Source organism: Oncorhynchus mykiss, chromosome 26, assembly GCF_013265735.2.
Source record: "Oncorhynchus mykiss isolate Arlee chromosome 26, USDA_OmykA_1.1, whole genome shotgun sequence".
Classification (NCBI taxonomy): domain Eukaryota; kingdom Metazoa; phylum Chordata; class Actinopteri; order Salmoniformes; family Salmonidae; genus Oncorhynchus; species Oncorhynchus mykiss.
The window spans coordinates 16,400,336-16,414,600 of NC_048590.1; the positions used below are offsets into that span (position 1 = coordinate 16,400,336).

The 14,265-nt window shown below is 41.0% G+C and overlaps 1 protein-coding gene across 2 annotated transcripts in view; it reads right to left on the bottom strand.

Moving 5' to 3' along the window:
* Nucleotides 1–10,478: 10,478 nt before the first annotated feature.
* The window catches only part of LOC110506294 (DNA damage-binding protein 1), a 29,730-nt gene continuing 25,943 nt past the window's right edge, over nucleotides 10,479–14,265 (bottom strand). For both annotated transcript variants that reach the window (XM_021585760.2, XM_036963409.1), the window contains exons 23-26: nucleotides 13,910–14,079; nucleotides 12,964–13,066; nucleotides 11,162–11,285; nucleotides 10,479–10,946 (exon numbers count right to left, since the gene is read on the bottom strand). In XM_021585760.2, the coding sequence (XP_021441435.1) occupies nucleotides 10,863–10,946; nucleotides 11,162–11,285; nucleotides 12,964–13,066; nucleotides 13,910–14,079 (481 nt within the window). In that variant the 3' untranslated portion in view covers nucleotides 10,479–10,862. The remainder of the gene's footprint in view (nucleotides 10,947–11,161; nucleotides 11,286–12,963; nucleotides 13,067–13,909; nucleotides 14,080–14,265) is intronic.

Consider the following 14,265-nt stretch of genomic DNA (forward strand, 5'->3'; position numbering starts at 1 on the left):
GTATGATCCACAGATTAAGTGAATCCAAACAACTCTTTAACTGGAACAGAATATGGAGAAATATGACCTTGGCATCCCGTAATCCGAACCGTTAACCTTATACATTTTAAGTTAGTTCATATCCTGTATTTAACACCAAGCAAACGTTTTAGGATGAAAATGGCCCCAACACCCAACTGTTCACTGTGTCCCCTAAATCAGTTAGCCAGACTCCTTCATATGATGTGATTGTGCCATGAAGTTAAATGCTTGTGGGAAAAAGCTCCCAAATTCATTTCAAAGTGCATGAATGTAAATATTCAATGCGTTGCATCTACTGTGTTACTTAAGATGATAGCTCCTTGAATCTCTCGATCAGAGACGATGATCAGAGATCATTACTACTGGCAGGCAGCGCTGACACAAAAAAAGATGTTGGCTCTTAGATCAAGGAACTAGTTAAGGAACAATTTAGACCTGGACAAATATACTTGACTCTGTAAAGAATAATCTCAGCTAAAGCCCAATACATTCAAATAAACAATCTACACTGACGCAAAATATACACGCAAAATATAAACGCAACATAAAGTGTTGGTCCCATGTTTCATGAGCTGAAATAAAAAATCCCAGAAATGTTCCATACTTACAAAAACTTTATTTCTTTCATAATTTTGTGCACAAATGTGTTAGCATCCCTGTTAGTGAAGATTTCTCCTTCACCAAATAATCTTGACAGGTGTGGCATATCAAGACGCTGATTAAACAGCATGAGCATTACACAGGTGCACCTTGTGCTGGGGACAATAAAAGGCCACTTTAAAATGTGCAGTTTTGTCACACAATACAATGCCACAGATGTCTCACCTTTTGAGGGAGCCATGCAATTTGCATGCTGACTGCAGGAATGTCCAACAGAGCTTTTTCCAGTGAATGAAATGTTCATTTCTCTACCATAAGCAGCCTCCAATGTTGTTTTACAGAATTTGGCTGTACGTCCAACCTGCCTCACAACCGCAGAACACCTCCACATCCGGCTTCTTCACCCGCGGGATCGTCTCGGGGGGGGAGGGGGGGGGGCTTAGCCATAGATTAATGCCTAATTCATTTATTTAAATTTACTGATTTCCTTCTAAGAACTGTAACTCAGTAAAATCTTTGAAATTGCTTCATGTTTCCGTTTCTTTTCACTTTCACCCAACACATACAGTGCCTTCTGAAAGTATTCATACCACTTGACTTATTCCACATTTTGCTGTCACAGCCTGAAATCAAAATAGATTTCTCTACCATCTACACACAATACCACAGAATGACAAATTGAAAATGTGTTTTGACATTTTTGAAAATTTATTGAAAATGAAATACAGAAATTTCTAATTTACATAAGTATTCACACCACTGAGTCAATACATGTTAGTCACCTTTAGCAGCGATCACACCTGTCTTTCTGGATATGTCTCTTAAGAGATTTTCACACCTGTACTGTACAAAATGTGCACATTATTTTTAAAATTCTTTAAGCTCTGACAAGTTGGTAATCGTCATTGCTAGACAGACATTTTTAAGTCTTTCCGTAGATTTTTAAATCGATTTCAATCCAAACTGTATCTAGGCCACTAAGGAACATTCAAGGTTGTCTTGGTAAGCAACTCCAGTATATACTTGGCCTTGTTATTGTCCTGCTGAAAGATGAATTTGTCTCCTAGTGTCTGTTGGAAAGCAGACTGAACCAGATTTTCCTCTATGATTTTGCCTGTGCTTAGCACTATTTTCTTCATTTGTATCAACAACAACAAAAAACTCCCTAGTCTTTGTCAATGTCAAGCATATCCATAACATGATGCAGCCACCACCATGCTTTAAAATATGAAGAGTGGTGCTCAGTGATGTGTTGTGTTGGCTTTGCCCCCATTTCTTTGTACTTTAGTGCCTTGTTGCATGTTTTGGAATATTTGTATTCTTTCAATTATCTTAGTATTGTTGTTGATCCATGCTCAGTTTTCTCCTATCACAGCCATTAAACTCTGTAACTGTTTTAAAGTCACCATTGGCCTCATGGTGAAATCCCTGAGTGGTTTCCTTCCTCTCCGGCAACTGAGTCAATAAGGACGCCTGTATCTTTGTAGTCCCCCATATTATTGTTTGTATGTATCAGTCAAACGTTTGGACACACCTACTACAGCATGTAGTAACCAAAAAGGTGTTAAACAAATCAAAATATGCTTTATATTTGAGATTCTTCAAAGTACTCACCCTTTGCCTTGATGACAGCTTTGCACATGTGTTATTTCATAGTGTTGATGTCATCACTATTATTCTACAATGTAGAAAATAGTACAAATAAAACATTGAATGAGTAGGTGCGTCCAAACTTTGGACTGTTACTGTATATAGTGACTGAAGAATGTATTTACACCCCTTTTACTAATAAGTCAAGGGCTATGAACACTTTCTGAAGGCACTGTATACATTGTTTTAATTTCTTTGCTTTCAGGCCCACAGGAAAGGGGTGTTATGGGGAGGATTTTCTCTGGTTGCCTGGATAGGGTTACAGGAGGGAGGATCTATGTACCTTTAAATATTATTGCCCGTCTGTGATCTGAAAAATAATCATAATAATAATATAATAATCAAAAGCTGTTAACAACAAAAAATAGTTTTTCACCTAGGAGAACATAGGGACTTTAGGTTTAATAAAACTATACCGACAGTTGATGTGCCAGCTTGTGAGGATTAAAATAGCCCACAGAATGCTGCTATTTTAACACATACAGTTGAAGTCGGAAGTTTTACATTCACCTTAGCCACATACATTAAAACTCAGTTATTCACATTTCCTGACATTTCATTCTAGTAAAAATTCCCTGTCTTAGTTCAGTTAGGATCACCACTTTATTTTGAGAATGTGAAATGTCAGAATAATAGGAGAGAATGATATATTTCAGGTTTTATTTCTTTCATCACATTCACAGTGGGTCAGAAGTTTACATACACTCAATTAATATTTGGTAGCATTTCCTTTAAATTGTTTAACTTTGGTCAAACGTTTCGAGTAGCCTTCCACAAACTTCCCACAATAAGTTGGGTGAATTTTGGCCCATTCCTCCTGACAGAGCTGGTGTAACCGAGTCAGGTTTGTAGGCATCCTTGCTCGCACACGCCTTTTCAGTTCTGCCCAAAAATGTTCTATAGGATTGAGGTCAAGGCTTTGCGATGGCCACTCCAATACCTTGACTTTGTTGTCCTTAAGCCATTTTGCCCCAACTTTGGAAGTATGCTTGGGGTCAATGTCCATTTGGAAGACCCATTTGCGACCAATCTTAAACTTCCTAACTGATGTCTTGAGATGTTCCTTGAATATATCCACATAATTTTCCTACCTCATGATGCCATCTATTTTGTGAAGTGCACCAGTCCCTCCTGCAGCAAAGCACCCCCACAACATGATGCTGCCACCCCCGTATTTGCACTTTTCGCACCAAAGTATGTTCATCTCTAGGAGACAGAACGCGTCTCCTTCCTGAGTGGTATGACGGCTGCGTGGTCCCATGGTGTTAATACTTGCGTACTATTGTTTGTACAGATGAACGTGGGACCTTCAGGCATTTGGAATTTGCTCCCAAGGATGAACCAGACTTGTTGAGGTCTGCATTTTTCTTTTCTGAGGTCTTGGCTGATTTCTTTTGATTTTCCCATGATGTCAAGCAAAGAGGCACTGAGTTTAAAGGTAGGCCTTGATATACATCCACAAGAACACCTCCAATTGACTCAAATATTGTCAATTAGCCTATCAGAAGCTTCTAATGCCATGACATCATTTTCTGGAATTTTCCAAGCTGTTTAACAGCACAGTCAACTTAGTGTATGTAAACTTCTGACCCACTGGAATTGTGACAGTGAATTATAAGTGAAATAATCTGTCTGTAAACAATTGTTGGAAAAATTACTTGTGTCATGCACAAAGTAGATGTCCTAACCGACTTGCCAAAAATATAGTTTGTTAACAAGAAATTTGTGGAGTGGTTGAAAAACGAGTTTTAATGACTCCAACCTAAGTCTATGTAATCTTCCGACTTCAACTGTAGCTGCTGAAACCCATCTGTGGTCACATCTACAAAGACATTTGGGGTGGTGAGTGTTAATATCTCAGTGTATTACATAGAACAGTAGTTAGTGAGTGCATTTAATTGTGCTTCAAAGTTATCAAGGTTGCATTTTTATTTTATTTATTTTTCATTTAACTAGGCAAGCCAGTTAATTGAAGACGGGTCTATCTGTTTTCAGTACAGGACAACAACAAACTAACGCTACTTTTCTAGTCTTGCCCAACTCTCAACAGTGTTACACTGTTTCAAGATGGCCGTACTTCTTCATTTCACAAAGGAATAACCTCAACCATTTTCCAAAGACTGGTGACATCCAGTGGAAGCGGTAGGAACGCCAAACAAGTGCCTTAGAAATCTAGTTCCCCAATGAAAGCTCAAATCTGAATGGTTAGTCCTCAGGGTTTTGCCTGCTACATAAGTTCTGTTATACTTACAAACATGATTCAAACAGTTTCAGAAACGTCAGTGTTTTCTATCCAAATCTACTAATAATATGCATATCTTATATTCTTGGCATGAGTAGCAGGAAGTTGAAATTGGGCACGCTATTTATCCAAAAGTGAAAATGCTGCCCCCTATCCCAAAGAGGATAATTATTAAAGGGATAGTGAGGGAGGAATGGATGGATAGATGGAGGAACTGATTTGAACCTTTTGTGTAGCCAGATAAGTCTGTGTAGGTTAAGAACAAATTCTTATTTACAATGGCGGCCTACCGAAAGACCAAAGGCCTCCAGCCGGGACGGGGGCTGGGATAAAAAAAATATTTATATCTAAGACAAAACATACATCACAACAAGAGAGACAACGCAACACTACATAAGGAGAGACCAAAGCCAACAACATAGCAAGGCAGCAACACATGACAACACAACATGACAGCTGCATAACATGGTAGCAGCACAAAACATGGTACAAACTAGAGGTCGACCGATTAATTGGAATGGCCGATTTCAAGTTTTGATAACAATCGGTAATCGGCATTTATGGACACCGATCATGGCCGATTACATTGTACTCCACGAGGAGACTGCGTGGCAGGCTGACTACCTGTGATGCGAGTGTAGCAAGGAGCCAAGGTAAGGTGCTAACTAGCATTAAACGTATCTTATAAAAAAACAATCAATCTTAACATAATCACTAGTTAACTACACATGGTTGATGATATTACTAGTTTAACTAGCTTGTCCTGCGTTGCATATAATCAATGTGGTGGCTGTTAATTTATCACTGAATCACAGCCTACGTCACCAAATGGGTGATTTAACAAGCGCATTCGCGAAAAAAGCACTGTCGTTGCACCAATGTGTACCTAACTATAAACATCAACGCCTTCTTTAAAATCAATACACATAAGTATATTTTTAAACCTGCATATTTAGTTCAAATAAACTAATGTTAGCAGGCAATATTAAACTAGGGAAATTGTGTCACTTCTCTTGCGTTCATTGCACGCAGAGTCAGGGTATATGCAACAGTTTGGGCCACCTGGCTCGATGTGAACTAATTTGCCAGAATTCTATGTAATTATGACATAACATTGGAGGTTGTGCAATGTAACAGGAATATTTAGACTTATGGATGTCATCCGTTTGATAAAATACGGAATGGTTCCGTATTTCACTGAAATAATATTTAGTTTTATTTTCGAAATGATAGTTTCCGGGTTTGACCATATTAATGACCTAAGGCTCGTATTTGTGCGTTATTATGTTATAATTAAGTCTATGATTTTATATTTGATAGAGCAGTCTGACTGAGCGGTGGTAGGCAGCAGCAGGCTCGTAAGCATCCATTCCAACAGCACTTTTGTGCATTTGCCAGCAGCTCTTTGCAATGTATGACTTCAAGCCTATCAACTCCCGAGATTAGGCTGGTGTAACCGATGTGAAATGGCTAGGTAGTTCGATGGGTAACAATGCTTTGAGGGTGGCTGTTGTCAATGTGTTCCTGGTTCGAGCCCAGGTAGGGGCGAGGAGAGGGACGGAAGCTATACTGTTACACTGGCAATACTAAAGTGCCTATAAGAACATCCAATAGTCAAAGGTATATGAAATACAAACGGTATAGAGAGAAATAGTCCTATAATTCCCTCAACCTAAAACTTCTTACCTGGGAATATTGAAGAATCACGTTAAAAGGAACCACCAGCTTTCATATGTTCCTAATGTTCTGAGCGTTAGCTTTCTTACATGGCACATATTGCACTTTTACTTTCTTCTCCAACACTTTGTTTTTGCATTATTTAAACCAAATTGAACATGTTTCATGATTTATTTGAGGCTAAATTGATTTGATTGATGTATTATATTAAGTTAAAATAAAAGTGTTGTAATTGTCATTATTACAAATAAATAAATAAATACACATTTTATCGTCCGATTAATCGGTATCGGCTTTTTTTCGTCATCTAATAATCGGAAATCAGTTTCGGCGTTGAAAAATCATAATCCGGCGACCTCTAGTACAAACATCATTGGGCACAGACAACAGCACAAAGGACAAGAAGGTAGAGACAACAATACATCACGCAAAGCAGCCACAACTGTCAGTAAGAGTGTCCATGATTTTGAGTCTTTGAATGAAGAGATTGAGATAAAACTGTCCAGTTTGGGAGTTTGTTACAGCTCGTTCCAGTCGCTAGCTGCAGCGAACTGAAAAGATGAGCGACCCAGGGATGTGTGTGCTTTGGGGACCGAATCAGGGTTAGTTTGGTAGCTGGGATGAAAGAGGAGCGATTACGATAAAGGAAACCAAGTCTAGATTTAACTTGAGCCTGTAGCTTTGATATGTGCTGAGAGAAGGACAGTGCACCGTCTAGCCATACTCCCAAGCACTTGTATGAGGTGACGACATCAAGCTCTAAACCCACAGAGGTAGTACCTTTGGGGAGAGGGGCATTCTTCTTACCAAACCACATTACCTTTGTTTTGGAGGTGTTAAGGGCAGAGAAAGGTTGTTGGACATTAAGAAATCTTTGTTTTAGAGCGTTTAACACAAAATCCAGTGTCATGTCTTTGGCTATGCCGGATTAAGTGATATGACATGCTATTCTATAAAATAATTTATCCGTAATTAATATCACCTGATTGAGCTAATCATGTAAATGTAATTAACTAGAGAGTCGGGGCACCACAAAATAATATTTATAGAGCTGTTATCTTCCGAATAAACTCTTAAAGACCTAGTAATATTTTACATCAATAGCTGTCAATATTAATTGTCATCTTAATTTTGTCTCATCTGAAAGTTGTAAATTCTTGGTTATCTTCACGAACCCTGGCTAACAAGTTGAATCAGCAATAGAAAATTGGGTTTAATTATTTATTTACTAAATACCTAACTAATCACACAGAATTACACATACAAATAATTAATCATAACTTGATTACAAATTACATCATAAAGGAAAAAGTCCCTAGCGTGCAGAACAGGTATGACAGCTTGTTACACAAAAGAAAAGGGGCTGGGTTTAAGTGAAAGAGCGGGAAGACTGAGTAACAAAGGAAGAAGCTGTGCTATCGTAAATACAGTATCTTATGCATTCTAAATTACCGCCCATTTGGAAAAGGAAAATGCAATAAATATTTATACGTTGTAGTAATGTCGTTGTGTGATAGACGGGATACTCTGTCTGTTCCTTCCTAACCCTCGTTTGCAGCTGCTTTTGCTAACTCAACGGCTAGGAGGTATCACTTCTGTAGTGAATAAGAGTTCAAAGTTCATACTATTCGCAATCAAAGCTCACGCTGATGTTGGCTTCGTTCTGTAGTTATTATCTGAACCATTCTGACATCGGACCGTCGTCCTCACATCCTCGGAACAGGAGGTTACATTTTCGTCAAGGCTTTATATAGTGGAGCGAGAAGGGTGTGTCTGAAAAGTTTTATAACCCATGACTCTTCACAGGGGCGGGCCAATTCTCACATTTTAGAAGCTAAAATCCCATTTTATCCCATCACGAATAATTTCAATTTCAAACATTTAAATTGAACAACAATTCCATGTGAATCCGATAACTCTGATGTGTAGACTTTCCACTGTAGAGTTTGTCATCTTCTCATTGATGAGAATGTCTGGTCGGATTACCAGAATATAGTTCATTTCCCCCCACCTTTTGATGTTCCCAGAATCTCTATGTTAACCAAGGGGTTTGCAAATGTAACATCAGTAGGGTAGAGAGAGGAAAAAGGGGGGAAGAGGTATTTATGACTGTCATAAACCTACCTTCAGGCCAACTTCATGACACCGGGAAGAGGCCAGCTGAGTATAAGACTGTATCATCTGCATATAAATGGATATTCCATCCACTTTTTGTTTTTATGGTTATGTGGAATAACTATCAGACCCTAAAACTCAGCCTGACTATAAGGACAAGCTTATTCCATCAGTAATCCTCCCTCATGCCACCAAATGTAATATTTAAAGCAATTGACAAAGCAGGCCGTCACTGAATATTTTATGTGGCTATTCACAAAACATCCAAGCTAATTATGACAATGACTTGTAGTCAAATTTGATATTTGCTGTATGTACCTCGACCCTCAGAACAGTACATGTAATATTCACAAACATTTTTTATTTAACTAGGCAAGTCAGTTAAGAACAAATTCTTATTTACAATGACAGTCTAGGAAGAGTGGGTAGAACGACAGATTTTTACCTTGTCAGCTCAGGGATTCGATCTAGCAACCTTTCGGTTACTGGCACAACGCTCAAACCATTAGGCTACCTGCCGACCCAAAACATTAACCCTTAGTCATCTACTGGAAGCTGAACAACACAACACAGTCCCAATTAACGTAGAGTTAATTTCTTAAAACTGAAGATCGCAACTCAGCTCACATTGTTGAATATAAGGCCATATTTACAGTGCATTCTGAAAGTATTAAGACCCCTTGACTTTTTCCACATTTTGTTGTTACGGCCTTACTGTAAAAAAAAAAAGTATTATCAATCTTCACACGATACCCCATAATGACAAAGAAAACATGTTTATTAGAGGTCAACAGATTTGGTCAACAGATTTGTCACCTAGTCGTTTCGGGGGATTCGAACATTTCAGCTACTGACCCAACGCTCTTAACCATTAGGCTACCTGCCACCCGATATGGATGAAAATACCCTCAAATTAAAGATGAGTCTGCACTTTAACCTCATAGTCACTATCATTTCAAAGCCAAAGGGCTGCAATACCTCAATCAAAATTGATAAATTCCCATCGCTTTCATTGGATGATAGACACAACAAGGCTAGGATCACCCACTCAGCTGCTGTAACGCATGTTCGCCATCAATACAAAGCACTGACAGACAAGGGAGAACCTGCCTAGAGAGAAAATAAATGAGGCATGCTGTTAAATTTAACAACGAGGTTTGGTCCTGGCGGAGGATGTTACTGACGTTCTGGTGTACAGTTGACGTCGGCAGATAATGCCTCTCTGAGGTTTCTTAAGAGCCCGTGTAACTACATATACACTTCAGCACCTCTGTTCAGATACAGTGGACATGTGGTCCAGTTTCCTCTCGTGTCGGCAGTAGTGCTTCTCTGTTCTAGGGCATCAGTTGGTTGCGGGCAGTCTGGCACCACCATCTTAGTAGATGTAATTCCGTCAAGGGTCTAGCTTACATCAGGGACCGTATGTAATATCAAGCGTCGGAGTGCTGATTTAGGATCCGTTTTTCCTTTTAGACTACATCAAAAATAGATGAGCCGAAATGCTAAATGAATACGGGCCCAGTGCTATTCAATTCCAGCCTTCTCCCCGGCAGTTAATTAATCATTGGATTGACCAGAGTTACAACCTGGTAGCACAGAAACGCTGTAGATAACTGTCATGTAATAATTATAGCTAAGTACTTATCTCAAAGCCCAAGCATAGCTCATTCTGGTTCCTTTGGAATTCTGAGGTCTCTGCACACTGTCACAATATGCACCATGACTAACTACAAATACTCTTGACTTAGATTTATTAGCATTCACCCCTTTCTTATGCCATACGTGTCCCCATAGTCAAAATAGAGTTAAGAGAATAATTCCTCTACAGGAGACAATGCAACAACAAAAAAGTTCATAGTGCATTGTAGTAGTAATTTATCACAAAGGACCATTACTGCACTCAGTGACATCGTTTAAGTCACGCAGTGATACATTTGTCATTTAGCAGATGCTCTAATCCAGAGCTATTTACAGTAGTGAGTGCATACATATTCAATAAAAGAATGTCACGGTTGGTTGGCATGTGCGCTTCTATAAATTGCTTTTGAAATTATACTGTGGTGTAGGACTCTGGACATACTTTCTTTGAAACCGACTTAAGTTAATGCTCAGAAGTGAAAATTAAATGAATATCGTCAGTCTGTGGAAAGATTGGAGACCTGAACTCAAGAGGTACACAGTACTAAAGCAACCTTTATTAAAAGAAACATGGAGAAACGTCAATGACAAAATAGCGAAGGTATCGTTATCCTACTTTAGTGGATCCCTGTCAAATCCATGAGTCATCTTTCCTCGTCCTCGCACTGCAGTGATTTGCCCCCCTCCCCCCATACCCTTTCTAACCAGTCCATTTGCCTGTCATCGTTATGGTCGACAGACCATTTTTGTTTATCGAAGTATTGATGTGGGATCGGATTTAAAAAACATTGTCAATTAATTTGAAGTCCGGAGGACGGTCATGCAAACACCTTTTTATTTATTTATAAGTATTTACAGAGCCCTAGTCACCCCTCCACCCGACTCCCCTCCATAATGGCCGGAGTCTGAGTGGGAGGGGCTAGTGGATTCTTGTCAGCTCCTCCACAATCTTTATGACCTCGTCCACGGTGGCCTCGCGCTTCATTCCGCTGCCGTCGTCAATCTGCAATGCAGAAGAGGGTGTTGTCAGCTCACTGTCCCAGTAGTTTGCATTAATCCGCACAGCTATGGGACACGTGCATCTAAGTGGTACCTTTATCAAGCGTTATTGCAGTCCAAGAAGTGTGAGAGAACTTGTGTGTGTGTGTGTGTGTGTGTGTGTTTGACAGAGTGTGAACGAGTGTGTGTTTCTGTGTGAGAGTGTATGCGTGTCCGTACCTGTAGCGTGCTGATCACCTCTTGCATCTTGGCGCGGCCCAGGTCCAGGAAGCTCTCGATGAGGTCCCCGTCGATGAAGCCCGTGGCCTGCTCAGTCTTACGCTCCGTATGGAAGGACCTCCAGGTGCCAGAGTCAAGGAAGACAAATAACACACACACACACCCCTACAGCAAAGCCAGTCCTCTTACCAAGAACTCTGTCCTTTTGAGTACCAGAACCTGCATTTTTGGGGGTTTGAGTACTCATAGAATGTTCACTCTAAAATATGAGCACCTGGTACTGAATAATTTAAATGAGTAGCAGCCCCTGAAATGAGAACTGGCACCTTTTTCAAAGGAAAGTACAGTGCAAGTGATTTTAGACCACTATAAGAGTCTCTCAAACGTGTGATTCTTAGGGCTGGCACAATTAGTGTATGACTGTGAAACTGACGGTTATGGATGAAGACTGTCTTGAAAATAAAACGACAGCCGGGAATTTGTGCGGTTGAGTCCGTTTCTAACATGATGAAACTTTGTTGCTCCTTCCTGAAACAAGCGTTGTAGCAAACAAGTCTTTGGTTGCCTAGGCAACAGCTCCTCCCTGCAGCAGCACATAAATTGTGAACGGAAGTCAATAGAAGGGGATTGGAAGCTCTAACCCTTGCAATTTGACTGGTAAAATGATGGGTACACGCAATGGCTGCCTGGTATTCTTTTCTGTAAGCTTTCAGTGAGCTTACAGCACCGGGTATTCCCAGGCGGTCTCCCATCCAAGTACAATCCGGGCCTGAACCTGCTTAGCTACTGAGATCAGGTGTGTTCGGGGTGGTATTGTTTTTTACTCTATTTTCTCTCCTCTTCGTTGGCTCATCGCTGCAACTCCTAAATGAGCCCGGGAGAGGCGAAGGTTGAGTCATGCATCTTCCAAAACATGACCTGTACTTATCACACAAACCTGAAGTCAGCTGCACCAATGTTTTGGGGAACACCGTTTGACTGACAACTGAAGTCGGCTTGCAGGTGCCCGGCCCTGCCACAAGGAGTCACTCGAGCGCGATGAGCCAAGGAAGGCCCTCCGGCAAAACCTTCCCCTACCCCAGTCAGCTCTGAGCCAATTGCACACTGTCCTATAGGGCTCCCGGTCACGGGATCGAACCGAAGGCTGCAATTCAGTGCTTTTGACCGCTGCGCCACTCACTGGTATTGTGATGCAATAATTTCCATGGTAATGAAGAATGTTGATTTAAATTATGTTAACTGATGTGGCTCATGGAATAGAATGTCGTTTTTGTAATGTCAGTTCAGTTGAGTTTAAATCAACAAATCACAGCACATATTGATGGCTACACTTCCTGCTTTGCGCCTCGCAATGGCCACCCATTATGCGATCATAGACTTGAATTGGGACGCCCGTTCTATTCATTCTATTTTTATGGCAGCACATGCAGTCAGGAGCGAAGGAGTGCCTATTTGAATGGTTATTACAGTGACAGCAGTCATTTGGCCGGCCAATTACCGTGATCCAAAATCCCAAGGCCGTCAACCCTATTGTTACTTCCCCGTATCACCTACACACGGCTACTTGTCAACTTCAGGCCATCGCTTCATTCACGCATGACACGGTAAAACACGGGGCCTTGTCATGCATTCATTTACGGGCTTAGGCATGTTATGACAACCATTACCATTCTGACAGCACACGTCGAGGTCGGTGGTACCAAGTTTTGCCACCCATGACAGTGGTGCTCACCGGTTCTGAAAAGGCACTTTCAGTGTGATTACATAGGGGCAGGTCCACACACACCAGAAGGAAAGGATATAAGCTGTGCTCGATCTTGCCCACGCTCTTGATGACCTTGTTGAGTCGGTTCTGCAGGTCCAGCAGCAGGCTGTACCAGCCCTCAGACAGAGAGGTCACAAGACCTAGAGACATAAGACAGGTGGCTTGTCATTTATGGGAGAAAATAAAAAAGAGGAACCGAAATAGATATGTGCAGATCTGTACGCTCGTGGTGCTCGCCACTCATACCTAGTGAAGGAGAAAAGATGGAAGATGAGAGGGAATTTGAGAGTGGGTTGTCTGACTGAGGGAAGGTGACATTTTATGCCGCTACAATTTGTGCCTACTGAATATGTTGTTGGCCACAAACACAAATGCCTTGTGCAGCTTTTTGCGGGGGGGGAATAGTCATTGCAGAACTTCGGTGAACACTCCAATCATCATTCCCCTTTCTTTATGACCACAGCTATGAAAGAAATTGAGAAAGTAAATTGACTTTGATTTTGGAAGTCACATGGAAATGACTGGCAGATGCGTCGTCTCCACTACCCCCCCCACCTCTCATCCTGAAGATGGGTGCTTATGTAGTTGAGGAAAATCTGTACAGCGTCGCTGTAACTGTACATAGCCTAAAAAATATCATTAAAAGACACGGGGGAATTCGGGACCTTGAAATTGGCATCAGTACAGTCGGCACCAGAAAAACAACATTTTGAAACCCAAGTGCTGCTACAGCAACATGTCCAATAAGAACACAGATCTCTCTTGCGGTCTCAAACTGTTTTGTGCTAATACATACTCTACGACCCTGGGGTGTATTCATTACGGCAAACTAACAAACCATAGCTAAATGTTTTGCAATGGGAAAAAAAAGTGTTTCTTATTGTACAAATACAGGTTAGGCCCTCCCGGTTTCATCCAATTTGCTTTCATTTTTGTTTCTAGTGAATACAGCCCTGGCATGTGGCACTGGGGGGGGGCATTACCGATCATGCCGTTGACGGTGCCGAAGAGCACGGAGCCCTGCGTGGGGGTGGAGCTCTCGCCCAAGTTCTGCAGCACCAGTGACCCATGGGAGAAGACGTTGACAAACTCCCCCAGGTGGAACACGCCAACCTCCTGCAGGTGTTGTCGCTCCTCGTCTGTCGTGGCCGCGCTGCCAAGGGAGAGAGAGGGGGAAAGAGCTCAACTTCTATTTTGGTCCTAATTATTTCATGCTTTGGCAATGTGTACCCATTCACTTCATTCTAAAAAAAAGCTACATTTCAGAGAGAGAGTCAAAAATATATTTTTAAAAAGTGCTAATTATTGTACCCATTTATCTACACATTTCTGCTTTGGC